The 27843-nt window shown below is 39.6% G+C and overlaps 1 protein-coding gene across 1 annotated transcript; it reads left to right on the forward strand.

The window, feature by feature from the left end:
* Positions 1 to 1997: 1997 nt before the first annotated feature.
* On the forward strand, positions 1998 to 27297 carry HSD17B11 (hydroxysteroid 17-beta dehydrogenase 11). The gene is made up of 7 exons (XM_070393078.1): positions 1998 to 2330; positions 5320 to 5427; positions 9403 to 9534; positions 11120 to 11226; positions 17407 to 17544; positions 23159 to 23275; positions 26547 to 27297. Exons 1-7 carry the CDS (start codon positions 2118 to 2120, stop codon positions 26635 to 26637), a joined length of 906 nt encoding a protein of 301 aa, XP_070249179.1. The 5' UTR covers positions 1998 to 2117; the 3' UTR covers positions 26638 to 27297.
* The last annotated feature ends 546 nt before the right edge of the window (positions 27298 to 27843 follow it).

Raw genomic sequence — 27843 nt, forward strand, 5'->3', positions numbered from 1 at the left:
TAATAAAATCATGTACTTTACCACTGTATCAGATCAGTAGCTAATCATCACTCTCAAAACCATTCAGATTATAATTATATTAGTGTTAATTATAATTTATATAGAGTTGAACAGTAGATAAAGTACTGTGCTTTATGTTAACGTTTTTGAACTTCACAAGAATCCTGCATAGTGAGTACTAGTAGCATCCCAGTTTTACAAATTAGAACACATGCTCAGGGAGGTGAAGTCACATACACATTTGGGATTCAGGGATGAATGTTTCTTGGATTCTTTCCTCGGTCAACTTAGTGAATGAAAACTACCCAGTTTTTACTTAATACAAATTTTTAATAGAAAAAAATAGTCTGAGCCTCAGTATATATTAAAGTCAACATACACAAAAGCAAACACATACATACACTAGGTCACCATGGAAAATGTGGTTTCTTCCTATAGGTATTGGGCAAAAAAAGTTTAATAAATACTGACCCTGTATCTAGCTTCACATTTTTACTTGCTGTGGGAGCTTTAATAGTCAATCTAACTGATTTATTCGTTTATAAAATAAGGAGAAAAATTTTTCTTCTGTACTTCCTAGAAGGCTTTTTGAACATCAAATGAAATAATAGATGGAGAAAAAAGCTCTGGAAACTGGAAACTTTCTATTGATATGCATGTACCTTCGTAAACTTGGATTTGGGGGGCATAAGAAAGAGTTGCAGTTGAGATTCAGAACTTCCAAGAACTCCACAGTGTTCTGCCTTAGCAGGACTGTCACACCCCTTCCTCCCTCTAACAGTGTAGGGCTGCCAAAGTAAGAGGAAGGAGTATGAATTCGTTGGGAACTTCCATTTCTTGCTGTTTTCCTGCCTCTTAAACATAAAAGGGTAACCATTAGTTCCCCTCCTGACAGAAGTCTCTTCCTAAGAAGAGACTGTAATGTATTGCAAAAAGTCCCAATAAAATTACTGTCAAAAACTGAATTGAAAAAATACATGCAAGAGACATTAAGCTCTTACTGCACACAAGCCCAGAGTTTGGTCTTTTCTTTCAATAACCAATCACTAGGATTAAAAAAAAAAAAATCACCAGTGACATATTGAATTCTCACATATATAGGCTACTAAACCAAAAATTACAATTTTGAGACAAAAATTTTCTTTCTAGTTTATTACCCATTCTGTGGGCAGTGATTTATTAACCTGGATAAATATACAATTCCTAAATCATAACATATGTTTTTTCACAAATTCTAATAGGGTGAGTGAAAGGGGTTACCCAGTGGTTCTCACCCTTCTGGCCCTTTAAATACAGTTCCTCATGTTGTGACCCAACCATAAAATTATTTTTGTTGCTACTTCATAACTGTAATGTTGCTACTGTTATGAATCGTAATGTAAATATCCGATATTCAGGATCGTCTTAGGCGGCCCCTGTGAAAGGGTCGTTCGACCGCCCAAGGGGTCGCGACCCACAGGTTGAGAACCGCTGGCAAATATACAGCTCTTCCTTGCGGAAACAATCTCCTTTAATATGATCAGGTATTTCCTGGGTCTTGATTATTGTTGTCCCAAGAAAGGACAAGTTTTCCTCTGTCCCCCAAACTAGAATGTGATGCAGCATCATTTCTCAGCGGGAGCGGGACAACTGGCCCTCCCCCAGGTTCATTTAAGACGGACAACGATATTTGCATCGCTAACTAGTAGTAATGGGCAACCATCAAGTTTCACAGAAGCATCTGGGCTGCGGACCCTGTCAATTACCCTTGCAACTTTAAGAGGAATGTATCCAATTTAGGAAAACGGGCGGCTAGGAACCCTCGGGCTTCGGCTCAGGAGGTCGGGAGGGAGTGGGTGAAAGAAGACTTTAGCTTTTGCTCTCCTCGGACTTGTCCCTCCCAGATTTCCGCGCCGGCGAGCAGTGGCTCCGCGCTGCAGCCCGAGCCAATTGCGAAGGACCTAGCCAAGCCCAGCCCAGCGGAAGGAACGGTTTCAGGGTTGTTTGTTTCTCTTTGATAAAGAAGCCCTGCCTTGCTCTGGCTCTTACTCTCCCTAGGGTTAGACGGAACAACCCTCCCACCCCCCTCAGCAATTTAGAGTGATCGGTAAACATACCCAATCCTCGCAGCAACAAAAATGATAAAATTCGTTCTGGACTGCCTCCTGCTTCTGCCCTTACTGCTCGTCTTCATCTTAGAATCTCTCCTGAAGTCTTTTATTCCTAAGAAGAGGAAGTCAGTCACTGGAGAAATCGTCCTGATTACGGGAGCTGGGCATGGAATCGGGAGACTGACGGCCTATGAATTTGCCAAACTTAAAAGCAAACTGGTTCTGTGGGATATAAATAAGGTAATAATGATGCTTTACTGTCTTCCTTTCTGGTACCTGTAATCTGTGGACATGTGTGCATGTTGCAGGCAACAACCCCTTACAGCCTCTCTGTGAAGGAGGTAGAACAAATTACTATTGCCAAGTTATAGATGGGGGAAAACATGGATTAATTAATGTGTTTATGATCATGTGATAAATGGACCTAGAGGATAAGATTCTCAGTTGCTGCCCATTTGACATTGTAAATTTATCCTCACTTTTGCCCTGAAAGTAATTTGTAATTTCCTCTTCAACTTGATTTCACTGACCCCTCAATCTTCATCATATGGAAAAAGTAATAGTTTTAGCTAGTATGACAAAAGAGTAAGAGGTTTGTACCTATTAAGAAAAAAATCCTACCTGCAGTTAACTGAGGTGGGTGGGTTTAAGATACCCAACAGAAAGCAACATTACTATGCCATAGTAATTTCCAAGAGTACTTTTTAAAAAATCACATTTTAGCCCTAACTGGTTTGGCTCAGTGGAAGGAGCCTCGGCCTGCGGACTTGAAGGTCCCAGGTTCAGTTCCGGTCAGGGGCATGGACCTTGGTTGTGGGCACATCCCCAGTAGGAGGTGTGCAGGAGGCAGCTGATCGATGTTTCTAACTCTCTATCCCTCTCCTTTCCTCTATGTAAAAAAATCAATAAAATATATTTTTTTAAAAATCACATTTTTACCAGAATAGGCTTAAGAAAGAGAGGGGTACTTAGAATCTTACCTTTTTTTCTTCAAAAAAAAAAAAAAAGTAAATATATATATTTATATATGTATCTATATGTATATTTATATATGTATATATATATATATATATATTTTTATTGATTTTTGAGAGGAAGGGAGAGGGAGAGAAACATGAATCTGCTGCTTCCTGCACGCTCCCTACTGGGGATCGGCCCGCGGGCCTGCTGTGACCTCTTGGTGCATGGGAGGATGCTCAACCAACTGATCTATATGGGCCAGGGCTAAAATCTTAACTTTTACTTGGCTGTCATTGATGTACAAAGAGATTCCTGGAAGCACCTGCTGGCCTGAAATGCCATACCTTACCATTAGTTACAATGATGTAAACAAGAATTCATGGGATGTGAAGTTAAATGATCGGCAAGGCCAACCCAGTGCGTGGCTAATTGAGAGAGCTATCAACAAGTATTTCCAGAGTATCTGTTGCCTAGATTTTAGGAACACAGGTCAAACAGGAGCAGGGTCAGATGCCCTTACTATAGTAAGGAAAATAGACATTAAATAATTACATATAAATGAAAAATACAAACTAGGCCCAGCCTAGTCTCGTGCTGTCAAGGAAGTGTCTGGTAGGGTGTGGACAGACTCATCTGACTCCTCTATTTCTTCATGGATAACTTACCCAATACCCTGGGTAACTCCCTAGAGCAGTGGTTCTCAACCTTCCTAATGTCGGGACCCTTTAATACAGTTCCTCATGTTATGGTGACACCCAACCATAAAATTATTTTCGTTGCTACTTCATAACTGTAATTTTGCTACTGTTATGAATCGTAATGTAAATATCTGATATGCAGGATGTATTTTCATTGTTACAAATTGAACATAATTAACGCATAGTGATTAGTCACAAAAACAATATGTAATTATATATGTGTTTTCCTATGGTCTTAGGCGACCCTTGTGAAAGGGTTGTTCGACCCCCAAAGGGGTCACGACACACAGCTTGAGAACCGCTGCCCTAGAGCTTTAGGTTCCTTTTCTGAAAAATGGGTAAAATAATATTACTTACCTTAGAGGGCTGCAAGGATTATATTAGATAATACACACAAAGCACAAGGTCTGCCACACGGTATATGCCAAATAGTGCACACTTACTATGACATATAATGCCCTTTAATTTGGGCTTCTGCTGGCCTTGAACCTTATGACCCAGCATCACCAATCTCCTAATGCTTCCCCAGAGGATCTTTCTCCTTTACTTACACTCTGCCTGGCGTGCCCTGCCCTCTCTTTGCATAGCTGTTCTACTCACTTTTAAGACCCAACTCAGGTACCTCCTCTTCTGGAATTGTACTGCATGCCCCTTCTCTGTGTTCCCATAACTCTATGTAGCTCTGTCAATATACTTACACAATATATTAGTTTGAACCATATGAAACTGCCAATATTCAATCCTTTATTCTAAAACAGTAATAAAGTTTCATCCTGGCTGGCATGGTTCAGTGTTTAAAGCATGGGCCTACACACCAAAGGGTTGCGGGTTTGATTCCGGGTCAAGAGCAAGTACCTTATTTGCAGGTTCAATCCCCAGCTTGGGTCGGGCACAATGTGCTTCTCTCATATACATGTTTCTCTCTCTCTCTCTCTTTCTCCCCCTCCCCCTCTCCCATCCACTCTCTAAAAATCAATGGGAAAGAATATTCTTGGGTGAGGATTAATAAAAAAATTTAAAAATAAGAATTTCGTACGGTCCTACCTAATTATTATACTTATTTTTTTCTACAACATTGAGCTCACTGAGGTTAGGACTCTGACTCATTCATATTTGTGTCTACAGGGCTCTACTAAGCACCATGAATATGACCTACACATTAAAATGTTGGAGGAATGAGTGAATGAATGAATGAATTATAGTTAACTCCTTATTTATTTTGCAGCCAGAAAATTGACGTCCATGAGTAGCTTTTAGTGACAGAGAAGAAAAAAAGCTTAGTGTTATTTTTTAAAGCCTATTATGGAATATACACTCAAACATATATGCATTCACAATGTAAAATTAATAATACAAAATTAGTATTTTAAGATTTTTATCTTATTTTTCAAAGCTTGCTTTAAATTCACTTCCAACTAAAAGAAGCTCTTCAAAGCATTGTCAAAAATGTGTCAGTGGAATTCTTGCCCAGTCCCAGTTCAAAGAATCTGACTCCCCTTAATTATTTTCAGCTGTTGATATAATTCGCTCACCATTATTGTATTCTCCTGCCTCTCTGTTGCTTTTCCTAGCATGGAATTGAGGAAACGGCTGCTGAATGCAGGAAACTGGGTGCACAAGCGCATGCCTTTGTGGTAGACTGCAGCAACCGAGAAGATATTTACAGTTCAGCAAAGAAGGTGACTTTTCACATTTGGTTAGAATCATATTGTGACAGGGCTGGGAGGGATTTTGGAGATGGCCCAATCATGATGCAGAGAAACTAACAGAAGTTGGTGATTTGCCCAAAGTTGTTCAGCTAGCTAGTGGCAGACCCAGAACTAAAGCCCAGAACTGAGGTTCCCAGACTTTAATGTGTTGCGCAATCTTCCAGGGAGCTTGTTTAAAAAATAATAGGCACCCCAGAAGTTTTCTTTCAGTGGGCCGAGGGCTGGGCCCAGGAATTTGAATGTTTAGTACCCTTGCACCCACTCCTCACCATCTGATTCTGATACAGGTAAATCCTTGGATGACACTGCAGAATCACTAACAGAGTCTTCTGAACTCCAGTCAAAGAACTCATTTAGGAGGATAGGATAACTGTTCATCAGTCTTCGAGCATAGACCTATTTCTATAAAGCAGTATTTGCCTCATCTATACATAACTGAGCTGTGCTATATATATAATGGGGTTTCTTCTGAGCACATTTTATAAATATGCTTGTTAATTAAATATGGTAATAGTAGGAAGGCCAGTAGAATTACCTGGGCAAATTCCTTAAAATAGACCTTCCTGGACCTCACCCCTGGATATTCTGATTCCACCAAGACTTGAGAACCTCTTGAATTTTAGTTTTGAGAACATCTTTAACTTCTATTTTAAATTATAATTTTTTATTTCAAACGGATGCCCCGATTGTTGGTTAGGCCTTCGAAAGATCAGTATAATCGGTAGACAGTACCCAGGCTAGTGGTGGGAAATGGCCTTCCAGGGTAAGAAACATCTGCATTCCTCACAATAACGAGTTTACTTACATTAATAATGATTTTCCTTCATAGAGATGAGTGCTCTTCCAGTTAATACTGGCTTTATCACCTTGGGCAAGTTACCCAACCTCTTTGTGCCCAACTTTCCTCAGTTATAAAATGGGGATCACAGCAATCCCTACCTCATAGGGTTGTTATGAGGAGTAAATGAATGAATGATGTAAAGTTATTAGAACAATACCTGGTGCTCAGTAGTCACTTGGCCAGAATTAGTTAGTTATTAGTGTTGTAATGTTGCCAGTGGAAATGGGGGCCTGCTTGGGGGTACTCGGTCTCCGAGGGTAGAGGATACCCTGGGGAGTGTGTGAAGCTGTAACTTCCTAGTGAAGCAAGCAGGCTTGTTGCTCGTGTCAGCTCCCTGGTTTATTGGGCTGAATAAGGTCTGGTTCCTTTTGCTCCTGACCTTTATGAACATCTAGCTACCTCTGCTAACAATAATAGAATCACCAATATAATCTATACTAGAGGCCCGGTGCACAAAAATTTGTGCACTCGGGGGGGGAGGGAGGTCCCTCAGCCCGGCCTGTGCCCTCTCGCAGTCTGGGACCCCTCAGGAGATAACGACCTGCTGGCTTAGGCCTGCTCCCGGGTGGCAGAGGGCACGCCCAATCCCTAGGTGCAGCCCCTGGTCAGGCTCAGAGCAGGGCTGATTGGGGAGTTGGGGCGCCACCCCCTGTCATGCACAGAGCAGGGCGGATTGGGAGGTTGTGATGCCACCCTCAGTCACGCTCAGGGTAGGGCCGATTGGGGGGTTGGGGCACCGCCCCCTGTCACACTCAAGGCAGGGTTGATGGGGAGGTTGCGGCGCCACCCCCTGTCACACACAGAGCTGCAGGGCGATCAGGGGGTTTGGGCGCTGCCCCCTGTCACGCTGATCCGGTGCCAGGATGCCTCGCGGCTCCGCTGATCCCGGTGCTGGGAGGCATATTACCCTTTTACTATATAGGATAGAGGCCTGGGGGCCGGCTGGTTTGCCCTGAAGGGTGTCCTGGATCAGGGTGGGGTCCCCACTGAGGTGCCTGGCCAGCCTGGATGAGGGGATGATGGCTGTTTGCAGCTGGTCACACACCCTTCAGGGTGGGGGTCCCCACTGGGGTGCCTGGCCAGTCTGGGTGAGGGGCTGAGGGCTGCTTTCAGGCTGGTGGTTGTTGACTGAAGCTCCCAACCGCTCCTTTTTTTTCTCTTTTTTTTATTTTATTCTGGGCCAGCTTTAGCTCTGGCTCTAGCTCTGAGGCTTCCGCTGCTGAGCGTTCTATAATCGAAACAATGTATAACTTCAGCTCTGAGATCCCGGCCTTTTATATTTGTTAGAATGTTTCAAACTGCCAGCTCAGAGGCCGGCAAGTCAGGCGGGGAACATTGGAATCCTCCTTCACTGCAGCAAGCAAGCCTCATGTTCGCTTCCAGCTGCCTGGCTGCCGGCCACCATCTTGGCTGACAGTTAATTTGCATAAGGATATGCTGATTAGCCAATGGGAAGGGTAGCGGTTGTACGCCAATTACCATGTTTCTCTTTTATTAGTGTAGATAACTTTCTTATCAGCCAATATTAAGGGGATTTAGGAGTGTTAGTTACCTAAAGGGAGGGAACACATTCATTTCCAGACTCATTTGGGAATAGGCTTTTCTGGGAGAGATAACTTTATTATTTGAAACCATTTCATGTATTTTAAACATAGTGTTTTCACTGAAATTGTCCTAAGATGAACTAACTGTGTGTTTAAACAGAGTACACACAATGACGTATGATTACCAGATATTTTGAAGTAGCTATTTTGATGTGGCTGTTTTGATATCAGGACACTTTTACGCCACCTAAGCAATAAAGCTCTAGGCTCGCTTTCATTATTAAGAAATGTTCAAGTCAACATTCTCATCCTGGGGGGAGACCATGGGTGACGATGGGGAGGATGAAGGAAGGGTCAGGGGGTCTGAGCAAATGCTTTGGCAATATGAAACGGTAATTTATAGTTTGAGTCATGTTAATTTGGAGGCATTACAGCAGCTTCATCAATTCAATCACAGAAAGTGTCCTGTTTTTCTCATAACTTAGGGGCATTATTCTAAATAACAATTTTCCTATTGTGCTAGAGATGTGGATATAGGTACAAAAATGTGTTGATTAAGGACCAAAATAACTTAGCTTGACTCTAACAATTTAATACAACCTGATGAAACTCAGTCTGGCTGAGGAACTGATGTCCTTCTGGGATGGTGATGGGCCTCACCCTCCTGACTTCCCCTCTGTTTGAGGTTTGAGATGTGTCTTGGTCTCGGAGGTCAGTATATCTGGGAGAGTCCCAGCTCCATGTGACCTTTGGCAAGAAAGTGAACCATTCTGGGTTTCATGTTTCTCCTTAGAATGAGCGTACTAAGAGTTGCTATCTCATAGGATCATTGTGAGAGTTAAATGAGATAGTGAAATTCTGTAAAATGCATAGCAATTACATATGTGAAAGCTTTTAATAGGCTAGTTGTCTCAGTTCCCCAAGACCCCACAGCAATATCTAAATAAGGATGGCTCTATTAATAGAGGCTTGCTTTTGTTTGGAACACAATGTATAACGAATTGCATTGTGACTCTAGGGTTCCATCCACCAAGCAGCCTGAAATATTGAATAAGATATTCTTGCATTGCTAGCCCTGAAGTCTACTGCAACTTCATGGAGAAAGGTTGAAGAGCAATAGAATGGAGTGACCATAAAAACAAATAGAGGATGTAGTTAGTTTAATGGTGTAATCATTTTTACAGAGTTCCTCATAATAGTCCCTATACTTGACAATTAATTAACCTTTTATTTCTTACCTTTTAAAGTAGTATTTTAAAAAGAAAGCTGCTTATTTGTCACTGGTTATGTTTTTGTTAGCCAAATGCCTCCAGAGCTATAATCAATAGAGCAAAGTCAAGAGACTAAGTTGCAAAAGAAAATGTACAAGCAGAGTTATTTTGAAATTAAGTACCTAAGATTAAAAGGTTCTTTTTTTCATGTTGGCACATAGATTCAAAACTGCCTATTTCCCCCACAGCTAATAAAAAAACACACACACTTTTTAAAGTAATCATTGCATGCAAACCTACCTGCATACTTCTTAATGATGCAGATATTTTTCTTATTTTATTTTTAAAGGTGAAGACAGAAGTTGGAGATGTTAGCATTCTGGTAAATAATGCTGGTGTGGTCTATACATCAGATTTGTTTGCTACACAAGACCCTCAAATTGAAAAAACTTTTGAAGTTAATGTACTTGCACATTTCTGGGTAAGTATGATTTCTTTTACAATTTCTTTGAGTCTTCTTGTAAGACTCAAAGATTAATTTTAAAGTGAAGCTTTCATTAGAGATAAGGACATATCAACTCAATACTAAAGTTTTAGTTAGGTACCAGGGATAATATACAAAAAGATCATTTTTCTTTTTAATATATTTTAATTGCTTTCAGAAAGGAAGGGAGAGGAAGAGAGATAGAAACATCAATGATGAGAGAGGATCATTGATTGGCTGCCTCCTGCATGCCCCCTACAGGGGATCGAGCCCACAACCGGGGCACGTGCCCCTGGCCAGAATCGAACCTGGGACCCTTCAGTCCTCAGGCTGATGCTCTATCCATTGAGCCAAACTGGCTAGGGTGAGATCATTTTCCTTTTTGCTACAACCAAATTTCATCAGTTATTTTTCCTCCCCCCTCAAAAAATATTAATAATAATAAATAGTAATAAACCTCAGGTGGTATTTATGTTTTAAGTCTAAGCTAGATTCTCATGGCTCTGTCTGTTTAAAGATGAAGAAGGGATTAGGGATACTCTAAGTTACCTGCTGTGGTTCTATAAAAGGGAAACCCAGTTTGCTTTTTGATTCTCATGAGACCCAGGCCTCCCGTTATATCCTGGCCCCAAATGCAAACTTTATTATGAAACTCACCATTCAAGGTCTTACACACACGCACACACACACACACACACACAGAGTTTCTGAGGGGTTTACTGCCCAAATAGCCAGTTCCTTAAAGGGCCCCTGAATGTTTTCTTGGATGAGAGTTTGGGATGAGTAATCTCAAAAGAATATTGGAGTTAGTTGGTAAAAATGCAGTATTATGTTATGTTAACATTCCCAAGTTGTTGACACTTAACTGTATTTTTAAAAAATATTTTTATTGATTTCAGAGAGGAAGGAAGAGGGGGAGAGAGATAGAAACATCAATGATGAGAGAGAATCATTGATCGGCTGCCTCCTGCACACCCCCTACTGGGGATTGATCCTGCAACCCTGGCATGTGCCCTTGACCAGAATCGAACCTGGGACCCTTCAGTCCGCAGGCCGATGCTCTATATTCACCAAGCCAAACCGGCCAGGGCACACCTATCTGTATTTTAATGACTTAGGAATTTGCTTATCTTCCTGCCTCTTTTGGAATGTATGGTATTGCCTTACTTGTTGCTGAATCCCCATCACATAGCAGGTGCTCAATAAGTATTGTGTGGATCATTCAGTGACTATTGGAAGATTGCTGTTCACTTCAATATTTTTATGGCAAACTCTTTCCTAACAATTTCACATTATGATAGAATATATCATTAACAAAAGGTGGAGGACCAGTGGACATAAGTTGTTCGCAATTTACATGAAATGGATTCTTAAAGTTTTCAGTATCCATGGTTTACCTTAATTTTTCTAATCTGGCATCCTATCCAATTGCCTTGTGTTGCCACATTTGGCAATTAATCTAGGTATTTTAATTTATGTCAGGAACAATGTTAACAGAATGTATCTTTGTTTCAAAATATTCCCAATGGGTCTGCAAATCAGAAATAAATTTTTTTTTCTGTTTTATAATAACTATTTCTAGACCACCAAGGCATTTCTTCCAGCGATGATGAGGAATAATCATGGCCATATTGTCACTGTGGCTTCAGCAGCTGGGCATACTACAGTTCCCTTTTTAATGGCTTATTGGTAAGTGAACATGTGTTTTTTCATTGGTTGCTATGCTTAGCTTTGTTGCACAAGATCTCTTGTGCAACAACATTATCAGCCATTAACCTCCTACTATGTTGACCACGCTAGTGGTGGCTACAGGGAAATTATCCAATTAGAAGCCAACTGCTTCAACATTTCTTATCTGTTTTAGCAGCAAGGAATTATAAAATAAGAGCAATACCATGAACAGAAGTTAATATTAATAATTTTAGCCCTGGCTGGTGTAGATAAGTAGTTAGAGTGTCAGCCCAAGCACCAAAGGGTCTCAGGTTCGATTCCCAGTCAGGGGCACGTGGCTGGGTTGCAGGTTAATCCCCAGCCCTGGTCGGGGAGTGTATGGGAGGCAACCAATTGATGTGATTCTCTCAGCATCAATGTTTCTCTTTTTCTGTCTCCTTCTCTCTCTTTTCCCTTCCTCCCTTTCACTCTCTCTTTTAAAATAACCAATGGAAAAAATGTCCTTGGGTGAGGCTTAACCACAAAAAAATTAATACATAAGTTTGCAAAGATATATACCAAACCATTTATCTAACCACAGCTAGAGAGTGGTTAATCTTAGGTAACGGCAATAAAAATGATTTTTATTTTATTATTTTTGTTCATCTATGTTTTCTTTCTTCCTTTCTGACCATTTATTTGTTTTATAATAGTTTAAAAAATAAATATAGACATGGATTGAGTTTTTTAAAAAAAAAAAGATGAAATAACTGCTGAGGCCGTCACAGAACAGATCTACAGTCCTTGTCTTATCTCTTTCAGGGTCAGTTTAACTTAGAAGATTGGCCCCTACCATCAAGGGCTAACACAATTGTATATGCATTTACTTCCTTGATGAAAGACAGTTGCAAGTGCTGCTGCTAAGCTAGCACATGACATGCCACCGCCCTGCCAAATTTCGTCTTAGTCCCAGCTAATTAGGGAATGTAACAGGGCCTGTTGCGCTTCCTCCTTCCCTTGCCATAGTAAATATTGTAGTTCTTCTGATTCTGATTTGGTTCTACCCTACTGAGGTTTACAGTGAAAGTCAAGCGAGGATGTGCTTTGTGTGAGAAACAGATTTACTGTGGTGACTAGTGATGGTGCTCTCAACAGAAGTAAAGGTTCCTACCAGGTATTGCCGGAGCAGGAGCAACATACCCAGATTGTGCAGATTGTGGGCTACACAATTCTAGGGGGCGCTGCTCATGTCAGGTCCTTTTAGACTTGAATGATTTTCCAGATGTATAGGCAGTAAAATAGCTTGAGAAGAGAAGTGGCCTTTCCTAATTCACACAGGGGCGCCATTTGGGCTCCTTAAAAGGCAGGTTGCAGCTACACGGGTGGTTTTTACACTTCCAGCTCGGGGACAGACCAGTGCTGTGCTTGCCCTCGCAGGACTCCTGTTTGGACCCTCAGCTCTCACTGGCCTGAGATGCAGTCTGTGATCCTTATTGACCACAATTATCTTAAATTCAGTTGACTCTGGTTTTTGCTCAATATCAGATCAATGGCAGAGCTTTCACAGAGACACACAGAAGACTTCACCCAGCAGAAAACAATGTTTATCAGTTGTTGTTATCACCAACTGGGTGGTTAAACTGAGATGCTGCTTTTTAAAACATAAACTGAAGTGTAACATACACTTACAAAAATGCAGAAATCATGAGTGTACAGCTCAATGAGTTACTGCAGAGTGGACGCAGCTATTTAACCTCCATGCAGGTCAAAAACAGAACTTTACAGAAGTTCCTCCTCCCAACCACCAATTCCTCTTTCCTTCCCAGAGGAAACTCCTATATTGACTTGTTATACCATCGATTAATTTTGCCTATTTTTTATCTTTATATACATGGAAGCACACCATGTTGTTGTTGGTAGCTGTAGTTTAATCACTTGTATGCCCATCTAGTATTGCATCATATAAGCAGACAATAATTTATTATCCTACCACCATTGATGAACATTTGTATTGTTTACAGGGCATGATTACTATGAATAATGATGTTTGGAATCTTGACTTAATCACTTAACTAGCCTTATGTGACCTTTGGCAAGTTACTCAACTTATATATGCGTCATTTTTCTCATCCATAACTTAATGCTAACCATAGCAACTAACTAACTCATCAGGATGCATAGTATCTGGAATTTTGCAAGTGTTCAATAACAGGAGGGTTCCTATGGATTTTCTGTTCCACTTCCACTTCTCTCTGTTCACACAAATGGTAAGGGCCCACCTCTCATTTTAGCTTCCAAAATGCTTTGCCCCAGTGCAGTGGTTCTCAACCTTCTGGCCCTTTAAATACAGTTCCTCATGTTGTGACCCAACCATAAAATTATTTTCATTGCTACTTCTTAACTGTAATGTTGCTACTGTTATGAATCGTAATGTAAGTATCTGATATGCAGGATGGTCTTAGGCGATCCCTGTGAAAGGATCGTTCGACCGCCAAAGGGGTAGTGACCCACAGGTTGAGAACCACTGCCCTAGTGGAATGAGTCATATGTGCTCTGCTCCTATTTGTTAGAATGAAATAAGAGGGGACCTAGAATTACCTGTTTTAGGCCCTGTAATCCAGCCTTCAGCTGTCATTATCCTGAGTTGCTGCAGCCATGGCAAAGGCATCTATTACAGCTCTACTCACCTATATTAGGAAAAAAAAAGTCAATTTCTTTTGGATTTATAATTCAACAGTTTTAATGATTAATGCGAAAAAAAACAAGATGGAAAAACTGACTTCATGATGAGAGAGGTTAATCCTTTGATTACGTTCTTTTGCTGCTCACTAAGTATTTTGTCCAAAAGTGTCTTGATTTTTAAAAAGAAAGCAATTTGGTGCCGCGAAACTCTGGCGAATACATCTTGTCAATTCAAATAGCCAATTTATAAGCATGAAAGTTAGCATTGTGGGAAGACAAGGTGAAACTGAGTTCTGATCATTAGCTCGTAATGAAATGTTATTTAAAAAAGTAATTTGGAATAAGAAATACTAATTCAGATTACTAAGAATAAGAAATTTGATATACTGTTACAAAGTGCAGAAAAAAAAACGCACTCAACCTAAAGTTCAAAACCATAAAATTATTTTAACACATTCAAGATCATTAACTCTGAGTTTTAATATATTCCTGCATTCTTGATTCGCTTAAGAAAAATCAGAAAATACACTTCAGTAAAAGAAAAAAAAAATTACTGATAATTTCACCGTGCAGAAAAAACCTTGGTAAGCATTTGTTAGAATTTTTTAGGGCATTTTATTTATTTATTTATTTTAAATATGTTTTTATTGATTTCAGAGAGAGGAAGGGAGAGATAGAAACATCAATGAGAGAGAATCATTGATCGGCTGCCTCCTAGCTTGAAACCTGGGCTTGTGTCCTGACCAGGAATCGGACTGAGACCTCCTGGTTCACGGGTCAACGCTCAACCACTGAGCACACTGGCCTGGTTAGGGCATTTTCAATGCAGATATATAGTCATGCATTAAAAAAAAAATCTACATACATGATCTTGCTTTCTTAAAACTTTAAAATGAACTTTTTGCCTGTTAATAAATGTATATGTGCTACATCATCTTCAATTCCTGCATGGTATGCAACTGTTTATTTAATTTATCCATTTTTGTTGGGTCCATTTGTCTGAACTCTTTATATATATATATATTTATTTATTTTAGAGCAGAAGAGAGAGGGATAGAGAGATAGAAACATCAATGATGAGAGAGAATCATTGATCGCCTGCCTCCTGCATGCCCCCTACTCGGGATCAAGTCCGAAACCCAGGCATGTGCCCTTGACCAGAATCGAATCTGGGACCCTTTAGTCCACAGGCCGACGCTCTATCCACTGAGCCAAACCGGCTAGGGCTGGACTCTTTTTTTAACATTTATATATTTTTTACATTTTTCCCCTTATTGTTGAGAGGATTATATTTTTTCATTAGACTGATTTCATTTTTTCATTGGGAAACTCAGGTAGGTGCTCTCTACCCAGGAACCTGGTTGAAGTTCCTCTCAGCTGATTATCATCCGCTGCTCTTTCCCCAGTATCATATCAAAATCTAATTAAAATGTGTTACTGTTTTTGGTGACCATTTGTTTAATTAGATTACCAGTTCAATAGATGAAATAGAATGGCTCAAAATAAAAGTGATTTCAGCAAGATAAATTCTCTGTCACACAACAAGTCGGAGTTAACAGGTCTACTGTCCTCTGCAAAGTTTAAGGGTCCAGGCTCCTTCCCTGATGTTTTTACCATCACTAAGGTGCCATGCCTGGACTCTTTCAGCTGCAAGGAACACAAAACTTAAACTGGCCCAGGCCAAAGAGGGCTTTTTTTGCCTCTGTGATTAAAGTCTTAGGCAGGCTTTCCTTCTCTTTGGCAAGTTAGCTACCAGCAGTTCCAGAGGGAAATCCATTCAACTCCGAGTCTGGCAGTTGGGAGAAGCCTGACTTCCCAGTGATGCCTTAAAAGGTTCTGGCTCTAGAGTTCACTCTAATCAGACCAGCTTGGATCCAACCACTGAATGGGTAGGCAAAGTCAGAATGACGTTGCAGAATAAGGGACTATGAATGCCAATGAGCAAAAACAACAGCTGTCCACTCCAGACGTTTAAAATTGTTTCCACGTACAAGAACAAAATAAACAAATTCATCGAGGCAGACAACAGATTGGTGGTTACCAGAGGACAAGAAGGTGGAAGGAGGGTGAAACAGGTAAAGGGGGTCAATTGTATGGTTACGGATGGAAACTAGACTTTGGTGGTGAGCACAATGTAGTCTATACAAATGTTGACTGATAATGTTGCATACCTAAACTTATCTAATGGTATAAGTCAGTGTTACCTAAGTTAATTAATTTAATTAAATATTGTTTTTAACTATTTGCCTTCATGAACTGTGTACCCAGGGACTATCCTTGAATAAACCTTTAGAAATGTGATTGATTATGTCCTTAGGGTACTTAAAAGAGAAATCACCGGATCTAAGAGCATAGCATGTCTTAATGAATTTGATACCTTTTGCCAAATTGTCTTCCAAAAAAGCTGCCAACTAACACTGTGCTTTGGAAAATAGAAAGTTCTCTGTCAGTTTTTCTTTTTAAGCTTAGACATATATTGAAGACTTCAAAAGAAAAGATTGCTAGTTCAGTTATATAAAATAAAAAATATTCTGTACGGCCCTAACTGGTTTGGCTCAGTGGATAGAGTGTCGGCCTTCGGACTGAATGGTCCCAGGTTTGATTCTGGTCAAGGGCATGTACCTTGGTTTGGGCACAACCCCAGTAGGGGGTGTGCAGGAGGCGGCTGATCTTGCTGGCCTGCTCGCCCACAACTGCCTGGTTGGGGGCAGTTGCCAGCCTGATTGCCCCTAACCACCTCTTCCTCGGCCCCGCCACCATGGCTTTGTCCAGAAGGTCTCCCGGTCTAATTAGCATATTACCCTTTTAGTAGTATAGATGGGGGAATAATTTAGTCCAGGGTTTAGGAAAGGCCTCTTTGAGGAAGTCCAGCTGAGACTTAAAGGAAGAATAGAACTATGCAGGAGAATTTTCCAATGAATTTCATGAACATATTAAATAATGAGCAGCCTACAGTGTCATTAAATTTTATGGAAACAGCAACAACAAAACAAGCACCCTACCAATTTTCCTAATGAAACATTTAAATCTACTCAGATGTCACTCTGATAAATGATGTTGGGGTGCAGTCACTGCTTCTTTTTTTATTTTTATTGATTTCAGAGAGGAAGGGAGAGAGAGAAGGAGAGGGAGACAGAAACATCAGTGATGGGAAAGAATCATTGATCAGCTGCTTCCTGCATGCACCCCACCTCAGGCCACTGGGTACTGAGCCCTCAACTGGTGCATATGCCCTGACCAGGAATGGAACAGTGACCTCCTGGTTCCTAGGTCAATGCTCAAGCACCAAGCCACACCCGCCAGGCCTGTCCGTGCTTCTTAGACTTGAACGTGCCTCAGTTTCCCCAAGGATCTTCTGAATGCAGGTTCTGTGTCAGTAGGTCTGGGCTGGGCGTTTTTGAGATCCAGGTGCTGAACACGCTTCTCAGCAGGGGACCGCACTTCACTAAGGAAAACAGATCTCTGAATTACATAGAAGCAGCAGCCTTCTTGAATTATTTCTTGAAAATACAACGACCTCTCTCTGTGTATTTTCAGTTCCAGCAAGTTTGCTGCTGTGGGATTTCACAGAGCTTTGACTGAAGAACTGGTGGCCTTAGGAAGAACTGGAGTCAAAACATCATGTCTCTGCCCTAATTTCATAAACACTGGCTTCATCAAAAACCCAAGTACCAGGTAAGCTGAGACAGAAATGGAGATAAAAGGGTTGGCGATTACATGAGAATGAGCCATTCTGTGGGGTTTCTTCAGTATTTTAATCCTTTAAATACCTGGTATTCAATGCCCTTAGCTCATCTCAATTTCAGCCTCTGTAGGTTGTGTGAAAACAGGTGTAGAGACAAAGAAAGAGGGAGAGAATGTATACAAGTGTTCATATGAATGACACAGGTGAACCCGCTACTCCTCCCTTTATTCCTTCCCCTAACCCAGTGATGGCGAACCTTTTGAGCTCGGCGTGTCAGCATTTTGAAAAACCCTAACTTAACTCTGGTGCTGTGTCACATATAGAAATTTTTTGATATTTGCAACCATAGTAAAACAAAGACTTATATTTTTGATATTTATTTTATATATTTAAATGCCATTTAACAAAGAAAAATCAACCAAAAAAATGAGTTCGCATGTCACCTCTGACAGGCGTGTCATAGGTTCGCCATCACTGCCAGTGGTTCTCACCCTTCTGGCCCTTTAAATACAGTTCCTCATGTTGTGACCCAACCATAAAATTATTTTCGTTGCTACTTCATAACTGTAATGTTGCTACTGTTATGAATCATAATGTAAATATCTGATATGCAGGATGGTCTTAGGTGACCCCTGTGAAAGAGTCGTTCGACCACCAAAGGGGTCTCGACCCACAGGTTGAGAACCGCTGCAGTGGTTCCTGACTTAAGTAGATACACATTTCAACATGAGTGCTTGGGAACCGTGTAGAGGACCCACCCCCAGGGATGCTGATTTTTATTCGGTTTGGTTGGGATGGGGTAGTTAGTAGTTGGGTTGGGGACTTGGAACTGTGTATGTTTAACAAGCTCCATAGGTCATTTTGATGGAGCTAAATGAGGACCACACTGTGAGGAACACTTTCCTTTGGTAATCTAGAGCTAATCTTCTAAAGGAAGTACCAGACTACCGTGTTTCCTTGGTTAAAAAGTAAAATTGTAAGGATCTGCTCTGAGGTTAATTTTAATGTTTCCTGTCTTTGGGAATAGCTTTAATGTCTTTGTAAACATAATGTATACTTTTAAAAAATTCCAACACACAGGAATGTACAAATAAAAAAGTTTTGTTTTGAAATTTCTTAAAACCTTCTATCCAGTGGAAACTACTCAACATTTCTATGACATTTCCCTATGTACAGATTAAATGTCTAAATTGTATGTAACTAGCACGTATCACACGTGGGGTTCTAGAAACAGTAAGTAAACTGCTCACTTCCCTCAGCATTATGTTTATAGACAATACTATATTAAAAACTTCAAAGTTGCTAAGAAGTTGGATCTTAACTGTTCCCACCACAAAAAAGAAATAATAATTATGTGACATGACATAATTATGCTCATGCCACAGTGATAATCATACTGCAATATGTAACTATATCAAATCAACACGTAGTACACCTTAAACCTACTTCGTGTGATATTTCAATTATATCTCAATAAAAATTAATTCAAATAGTTCACTAAACTGAAAGGGGGTGTCAAAGGAAGAGGTATCATACCCAAGGATAGAATTTGCCAATTTCCTCCATTATTTCAGAATTTAGGTACTAAAATAATATATTTAAGTCAAGTTTTTCTCAAACTATCTTTCAGCAGTTAAAAACAGACAGCATATTTTTAAAAATTATAATTGGATTTTTTACCCTTGCCCCCAGAACAGGGCTGCACAAAGCTTAGACTTGAATGTACCTCTCAGTTTTCCCGAAGATCTTCTGAATGCAGGTTCAGTGTCAGTAGGTCTGGGCTGGGGTACCCTCTTTTGGCAAAGCTCTACTAGCACAATTGAAAAATAACTGGGAAGCTTGCTGGAGGGGTGGGGGGTTGGGTAGGGGGAAAGGAATAGAAGCCCACAGGATTCTAACCGAGTCACAGGAATATGACCTGGCTAAGAAAAGGTCTGGGGCTTAGTCCTGCTCCATGAACCCCTTTGAAGATAACCAGATACTAGAGTGGATGCCTAAGGTGAAGTTGGTTTTAATCTAGAAATTTACTTGTGATTCGAGGACAGACAGATCTTACTCGTTTATATTTTGTACACTAAATAAAATCTGTAATTTTCTTTTTAAAAGATATATTTTTATTGATTTCAGAGAGGGAGAGGGAGAGGGAGGGAGAGGTAGAAGCATTAATGATGAAAGAGAATCATTGATTGGCTGCCTCCTGCATGCCTCCTACTGGGGATCAAGTCTGCAACCCGGGCATGTGCCCTGACTAGGAATCAAACCATGACCTCCTGATTCATAGGTCAATGCTCAACGACTGAGCCACACCAGCTGGGCAAATCTGTAATTTTCTTAAACCTCACCACAATATTTTGCTCAGAGAGATCAAGTAACTTGCCTGTAAGTAGCAGAACTGAGATACAGACCAAACTTTCCGTTTTGTACAGAGGACACCTTTCTGAAAGAAGGAAACGGAACCAACCTCTAAATGACAATTCAAAATAATTTGTGTCTTACTAATATTGGAACTGAAATTCTCCTTTAAAGCACATCAAAGGTGTAGTTTATTGTTGTTGTTTTCTAATCCTCACCTAAAGATATGTTTATTGCTTTTAGAGAGAAAGGAAGGCAGAGAGAGGGGTAGGGAGGGAGAGAGGGAAGGAAAGAGAGTGGAAGAGAGAGAAACATTGATGTGAGAGAGAAACATCAATCAATTGCCTCTTGTACGAGTCCCCATGGGTATCCAACCTGCAGCCTAGGTATGTGCCTGACCAGGAATTGAACTCACAGCCTTTAGGTGTACTAGGTGATGCTCCAACCAACTGAGCCATACCAGCCAGGGCTGTTGGTTCTTATATTTACACATCTAACACACTATAGAGAGAAACTAGTTTGCTATTTATAAATTTATAATTTACTATAATTATTGGAATTAAGTGTAATCAGATGTTCTGACTAATTTTTTTTAAAATATATTTTATTGATTTTCTACAGAGAGGAAGGGAGGAGGGAGAGAGAGTTAGAAACATTGATGAGACAGAAACATCGATCAGCTGCCTCCTGCACACCCCCTACTGGGGATGTGCCCACAACCAAGGTACATGCCCTTGACTGGAATCGAACCCGGGGCCCTTGAGTCCGCAGGCCAACGCTCTATCCATTGAGCCAAACCGGCCAGGGCATCTGACTAATTTTTGACTGCTAAGAATTATTTTTGTTAAATGAACTTGGATATCAAGAGATCATTTTATTAAAAGTATTTATTGAAGGTCTACTAAATACAGGTACCCTACTGGGTCTGGATACTTTACATAAATTACTTCTCACCTAAATTTGGCCCCATAGTTTGCCTAACCCTGCCCTAATCCTTCTAACAATTCTGCAAGATAAGTATTACTATGCTCCTTTTATGGACAAACAGAAACTTGGAAGAATTAAGAAAATTATAGCTTCCCAATTTAAGAGTCTACACTTCTTAATTTAATGCATTTCTTTTTCTGGTACATGGAAACATACATACTATTCTGTAAGCTGCCCTTTTTATTTAACAATATGCTATTGTTGTGTTATTTACAATGGCCAAGATATGGAAGGAACCCAAGCGCCCATCAATAGACAAGTGGGTAAAAAAGCTCTGGTACATATATACAATGAAATATTCCTTGTCATAAGAAGAATGAAATCTTACCATTTGCAACAGTATGGATTGTTCTGGAGGGTATTATGCTAAGTGAAATAAGTCAGTCAAAAACAAATAACATGATATCACATATATGTGGAATCTAAAGAATATAAGAAAACAAAACTTGGTAAAAAAGGTGAGGGAATTAGGAAGTACAAACTGGTAGTTTCAAAATAGTCATGGGAGGTAAAGTACAGCATAAGAAATATAGTCAATAATCTATATATATAAAGAGGCAATATGCAAATTAAGCCAGGACGCCATAACGGGTCATGACCAGACAGGAGGAGGTTGCACACACAGGTGAGGCCCGGAGTGGAGACGGAGACAGAGACGAGGGCCTGCCCAAGCCGGTGTGGTGACTCCGCAGCCCAGAGCAGACACAGGCCGGGGGCCAGGAGGGCCTGGGGCGGAAGTCAGGCGCAGGTCCCTGCTGCCTGTGACGTCGGTCCAGCCTGACTCCTGCGGTGGCCTGCAGGGTGTCTCCTCGCACGATATCAATCGTGCGCTGGGCCTCTAGTATTGTAATAACTATGTATGGTACTAGGTGGGTACTGGAAATATTGGGGGGAACACTTTGTAAAATACTATATGATTGCCTAACCACTATGTTGTACACCTAATACAAAATAATATCGAATGTGAACTATAATTAAAAAATAAAATTTACTAAAAAGGAAAAATACCATAAGTACACACACACAAAAATAAAAACCAATATGCTGTTGTTAGCTTTTTGTGTTGATAAATAAAGAACTCCTTCGCCTTATTCTTTTTTTCTTTTTGGTTAATCCTTACCTGAGGATAATTTTTTCCATTGATTTTAAGAGAATGAAAGGGGGAGAGAGGGAGAGAGAGAGAGAGAACATCAATGATGAGAGAGAATCATTGATAGGCTGCCTCCTGCATGCCCCTACTGTGGATCAAGCCCGCAACCTCCTGGTTCATGGGTCAAAGCTCAACCACTGAGCCACACCGGCTGGGTACAATACTACTTTTCTCATTTGTCCCACCTTTACTGCATATTTTATCTGTCTGAATGAGCTATTCTGTATTTGTTCATAAGGAATCTCATCCAATTCTTTTTGCCTCACTTCTCTTAACTATTCACAAAATTTAACATCTGCCTACCCAAAATGTTAGTCACCCAGTTTGGTGACATTGGCAAATTTGAGAAGTTTATTTAATTATGTATCTTTTTTTCTAAATCATTAGTAAAATGTTAAAAACTCAGGACCAACTCTTGTGCAACTCCATCCTAAGTGCATTTATTCTAACACCCAGATAACAAAGGTCACTTTTTAAGGATTGCATACTACTCAGTAGAACATATACCAGGGTGATTGATTACACAGTGAAGATGTAACATGGAACTAAGTAACAACACTGGAAATGAAACAAAGACCTAATAAAGTGGTGAAGTTAGATCATCAAAGCCATACTAGGGTTCCATATAGACATCAAGGACCTAGAGCCAGACACATTCCTGTATCTTAATTCCTTGACACTTTAGAAATTATTCACTAAAACATCTTAGTATATAATAACACTTGCATAATGGTGTCTGACTTCTTTCCCAAAGCTTCTAAAGATTTAAAAGTGAATTTATCAGTCTTAATCGAGCTAAATTATTTTTTGAGTCTTAGTTACCTTTATACTCCTCATTTGCATAATAGGGACTATAGTCTCTCCTTCATAGGGTGTTGTAAAACTTCAAGGAGATAACCTGTGGAAAATGTTTAGCACAGTGGGCAGTACATGGTAAACACTATGTAAATGGTTGTTGGTGTTATTAGTGCCAAAGCAGCTACCATCTTTGAGTATCTAGAATGGGCTAGATGCCACAAGTCAGTTAGGTTATGGTTTCTATAGTAACATAACGTATTTGTTTAGCACTAAACTAAAGCTGAAGCCTCTGTGAAATGATTTGTTTCTGATTTCAGTTTGGGACCCACCCTGGAACCTGAGGAAGTGGTGAGCAAGCTGATGAAGGGAGTCCTGACTGACCAGAAAATGATTTTTGTTCCATCTTCTATAAGCGCTATGACAGTGGTGGAAAGGTAAGCAACAGTTATGTTTGCCAGCATTATGAATATTCATCCTACATGTTTTTACTCAGATTTAAGACCAAATCTTTGTAGAGTACAATGAAATGGAATTAAGTTAACAAAAATAATAGGTTTAAAGAGTCCACCAATTTTTAAACTACATTTGTTAGTTATTGAAGCAAGATTAGTGTAGCAATTGGGTAAATGAACTGAATAATTTCCACAAGTTTTTACATGTTTTTTTTAAAGAAGTTTCTTTAAATTTTTATATATTTAATTTTTTAAAATATTTTGGAAGTCTTATCTTATAAATGAATAAATATGAAGAAAGACTATTTTTAAACATTAGTACATAATAGGACAATGATATTGGAGGAGACCATAGTTAAGTTTTATTTATTCACTAGAGGCCCGGTGCATGAAATTTGTGCACTTGCCGGGGGGTTCCCTCAGCCAGGCCTGCGCCCTCTCCCAGTCTGGGAGCTCTCGGGAGATGTCTGACTGACAGCAGTCGGACATCCTTAGTGCTGCTGCAGAGGCAGGAGAGGTTCCCGCCGCCGCTGCGTTTGCCAGCCATGAGCCCGGCTTCTGGCTGAGTGGCCCTACCCCTGTGGGAGCACACTGACCATCAAGGGGTAGCTCCTGTGTTGAGCGTCTGCCCCCTGGTGGTCAGTGTGCGTCATAGCGACTGGTCGTTCTGCCGTTCAGTCGATTTGCATATTAGCCTTTTATTATATAGTATTTAAATATACAACAGATAATCATTGACTTTGTACAAAATCATACTGAAGCACAGGAATTGCTAAATAATTGTAGAGGTTCTCGAGCCTTGCTACCTCAGATGTGGTCCACGGGCCAGTGACATCCACATCACCTGGGAGCTTCTTAGAAATACAGAATATCCTGATCTCCTGAATCAGAATTTGCATTTTAATAAGATCCACAGGTGATCGGCATGCATATTAGATTTAGAAGCATTTCTTTAGAGCAGTAACTCTCAACTTAGGTGCACATTGGAATTCACCTGGGAGTTTTAAACATGCTCGTGCCTGAGACCTACTCCCCAAGATTCTGAGTTAATTGGTCTGGAGTGTGGCCTGGTGTCTGAGAGATAGAACACTTTCCCGGTGATTCTAATGTAATGTCAAGATTGGACAGCTTTGGTTTAAAGAATGCCTCATCATAAACATTGCCTCATCACTCATCTGGGAAAGCTGTGTGACAGTGAGGCTGGTCAGGTAATGAGGGGAAACGGAAGAGGCACCTAAGGTTAAAAAAAAAAAAACTCTTCCTGTTCCTAGAGTCCAGCTTCTCCCTCATAGTAGGGTTTCAGGATCACTGGGGAAGTCAATTTAAAAAATAGATTCCTGCCCTGGTCGGTGCACCAGAAGGTCACTGGTTCGATTCTGGTCAGGGCACATGACCAGCTTGCAGGCTCGATCCCCAGTAGATGACGTGCAGAAGGCAGCCAATTGATGTTTCTTTCCTCCTTCTCTAAAAGAAAATTTTAAATATCATATATATTTAAAAAATAGATTCCTCACCTCTTGAGATTTTAATACAGTTGGGACCCAGAAATCTGTATTTTAACAGGCAATTGCCACAAGCAATTGGTTCAAAGATCATTCTTTGAGAACTACAGACAGAAAAAAATGTAAGAGACCAAAAGCATTTGGGCAGATGTCAGGTTTTTAGCCCCTTCTGCTAAGGGACTATGGTTGAACATACTTTACAGGTTTCAGAAGTAAAGCCAGAGCATCTCCTTGGTGGGTAAACAACTTAAAACCTTTGAGGTGTTTAGCATTCGACTTGTCACATCACCGAAGTAGGCACTCAGTGACTACAGTGCTTTAGAATATAACTGCGAGGGGAGGAATTTGGCCTGTTTTCCTCACTACATCCCCTGCACTTGGAAGAGTGGATAGACACATTCCAGGCATCAAAATGTTTGCTGATTGAATAAGTTGATTCTGTTTCCTAAACCTTTAACATAGAGACTCAAGGTTTGTGCTCTGGAGTTAGGCGAAGCTGTGTTTGTGTGACTTGCTTGCAACGTGAACATGAATGAGTTATTTAACTTTTTTGAAGCTCAGTCTCTTCATCTGTCACATGGAGGCAACAATAAGACTTATCGGGCTATGAGGAATAAATAAAATAAGGCATTTAAAGTATTCAGTACCCTATAAATACTCAATAAATGTTATCTATCATTGTTACCTTTATAATTACCACTATTACCATTGCCTGATTTTCCTCTGACTATGAGTGTTCAGTGCTCAATTTCCAAACTGTATTTGAATGCCATCCAGGCAGATGTCTGTATATAGTTTTACTGACTTATATAGTCTCTTTAGTTTCTCTCAGACTCATTGGAATATGACCTGTTCCTCAATATTTTTAACTGTAGAGTGGGGAGAAAAAAATTAGGCCTACTGGATGTCTATCACTGTGTGTAAGGCATCTTATATTAACACATTGAATCTTCAAATAACACTGTGGGGTAGGTGTTAATTTTTTCCATTTACATGTGAGGAATTTAAACTCAAAAGTTAAATAACTTGTTCAGCATTATGCTGAAAACCAAGTGTATTGTCTGCATTTTATTGAGCAGTTCTGATTCCCCAGTCTCTTAGTGGGCCATTTTGATGATATACTGGATTTTAAAGTATAAAATTAGTTCCTATTCTCACTTCTTTTCCAATGTCAGGTGTGTGGGGGTTTTTTGTTTTTTGTTTTTAAAATATATTTTACTGATTTTTCACAGAGAAAAAAGGAGAGGGAGAGCTAGAAACATCGATGAGAGAGAAACATCGATCAGCTGCCTCCTGCACTCCCCCTACTGGGGATGTGCCTGCAACCAAGGTACATGCCCTTGACCCAATCGAACCGGGACCCTTCAGCCTGCAGGCCGATGCTCAGATCCAACTGAGCCAAACCGGGTAGGGCTGTGGGTTGTTTTTTTTTAAATTAAGCTTTTAGCATCTCAACTATTCAGTTCTATACACCTCTCACAGATCTTTTGAAAAATATAGAATATATTTATTTTTAAAAACAAATATTTCAAGTCACTTCTACTCAAAATAATTAAACCTTTCTTTTCCTTATGAAAAGAAAATGGATTTAATTGGAAATAACATATAGTAGTGATTATGTGTTAAAATTCTTAATCTTGTTTAAAATGAACATGGACATGATGCATGATAAACAAAAGTATTTTAAGAGAAGATATCTTAAAAATGCACTTGATATTAATTATATTTATATATATATATCTTTCTTTTAGGATCTTTCCTGAGCGTTTCCTGGCAGTTTTAAAACGGAAGATCAACGTTAGGTTTGACGCAGTTATTGGATATAAAAGTAAAGGAGAATAAGTGCTTGGTTTTTTGGAAATTGATTTACCAGGTTTAAGTTGATTCCATCCAATGTTAATTAGAATTTTAATGTTTGAACTTCTGCTTTTACCTTTTTTTTCCCTTCAATATCACCTTTTGATGCTCTGGCGGTCCTCATTTATTATCACTGTTCTTTAGCTGAAGGCTAATTTCATATAATACCAAGAGAAAAATACCTGAGCAATTGCCTTATGGAAAATGGAGGAAAAAGAACAAAAGCAGTTTTACAATAATTTCTAAGATTGCGTGGCTCATATGAAGTTTTGCAAAATTTGTACTATAAATGTTTAAGATATATTTTATTTTTAATTACACTTAAATTTTATATAATCCACTTGTTTCTTTTCCCTATTGTACATAAAATGGAAATTTCAAGCTCTTTAAATATAATGAAGGACTATATCTAGTAGCATTTCACAAGGAATTTTTACGTGATGTAAGAAATGTTCAAACATTTCATCCTACACATCACCACTGTTTCCTGAGAGATACCTCATATTTCAATGACAAACATTTCAGCACAGGGAAACTGGAGGTGGACACGTGTTGCAAATAAAAAAAAAAATCATTGGGATTTCAGGTAGAGAAATGTAAGGATGTACCCATAAGTGACAAAATAATAAATGGATCAAACTTAAACTTGTGGTGCTTTCATCTTTGTGTTTTGAATAAAACATGGCTTAATCTTCAACTGAAAGGAAAATGTATTATGTACTCAAAGGTCTTGTTTATTTTTTGTTTTGTTTTGTAGTGTCTGGAAATATCTCAGATGTGAGACTCAGTGAGATGGTAATATAAGTTCAGACTTATAAATTGAAAAGATAAGTAGGTTTGTTGGATTTCTATTAAAGAAAAAATATTTTCAAGACTGTGTTAGACACATGAAGTAAAGAACATACATATGAAGTAAAGAACTTTGTTCGTATATCAAAAAGTTCATACTCAGAAAACATAAACCTGAGTAACCGATCGCTGTGAAATGTAGCAAATGAACCACATTTAGGTTCAGACACTTCATGGTAAAAGATTTTGATCCATTTTATAAGCAGGAATTAATATTTATTCAACATATGTCAGGTGCTATCTTAAACACTTATTGAACAAGTAATATCAATGTCACTGCAGATTCTAAGGACCATATGCCAGTCTGTTTAAGGAAGGTTATTCTATAGATTCTATACCATA

This window comes from Myotis yumanensis, unplaced genomic scaffold, assembly GCF_028538775.1.
Source record: "Myotis yumanensis isolate MYYU_CA2020_CCGP unplaced genomic scaffold, mMyoYum1.0.hap1 SCAF_1, whole genome shotgun sequence".
Taxonomy (NCBI): Eukaryota; Metazoa; Chordata; class Mammalia; order Chiroptera; family Vespertilionidae; genus Myotis; species Myotis yumanensis.

Bases quoted from the DNA above. Each gene is read 5' to 3' on its own strand.
- HSD17B11 (XM_070393078.1), top strand. From the start codon at position 2,118: ATGATAAAATTCGTTCTGGACTGCCTCCTGCTTCTGCCCTTACTGCTC. The intron at 9,535-11,119 runs GTAAGTATGATT...AACTATTTCTAG, and splicing joins ATGTACTTGCACATTTCTGG to ACCACCAAGGCATTTCTTCC. The intron at 23,276-26,546 runs GTAAGCAACAGT...TCTTTCTTTTAG, and splicing joins GCTATGACAGTGGTGGAAAG to GATCTTTCCTGAGCGTTTCC.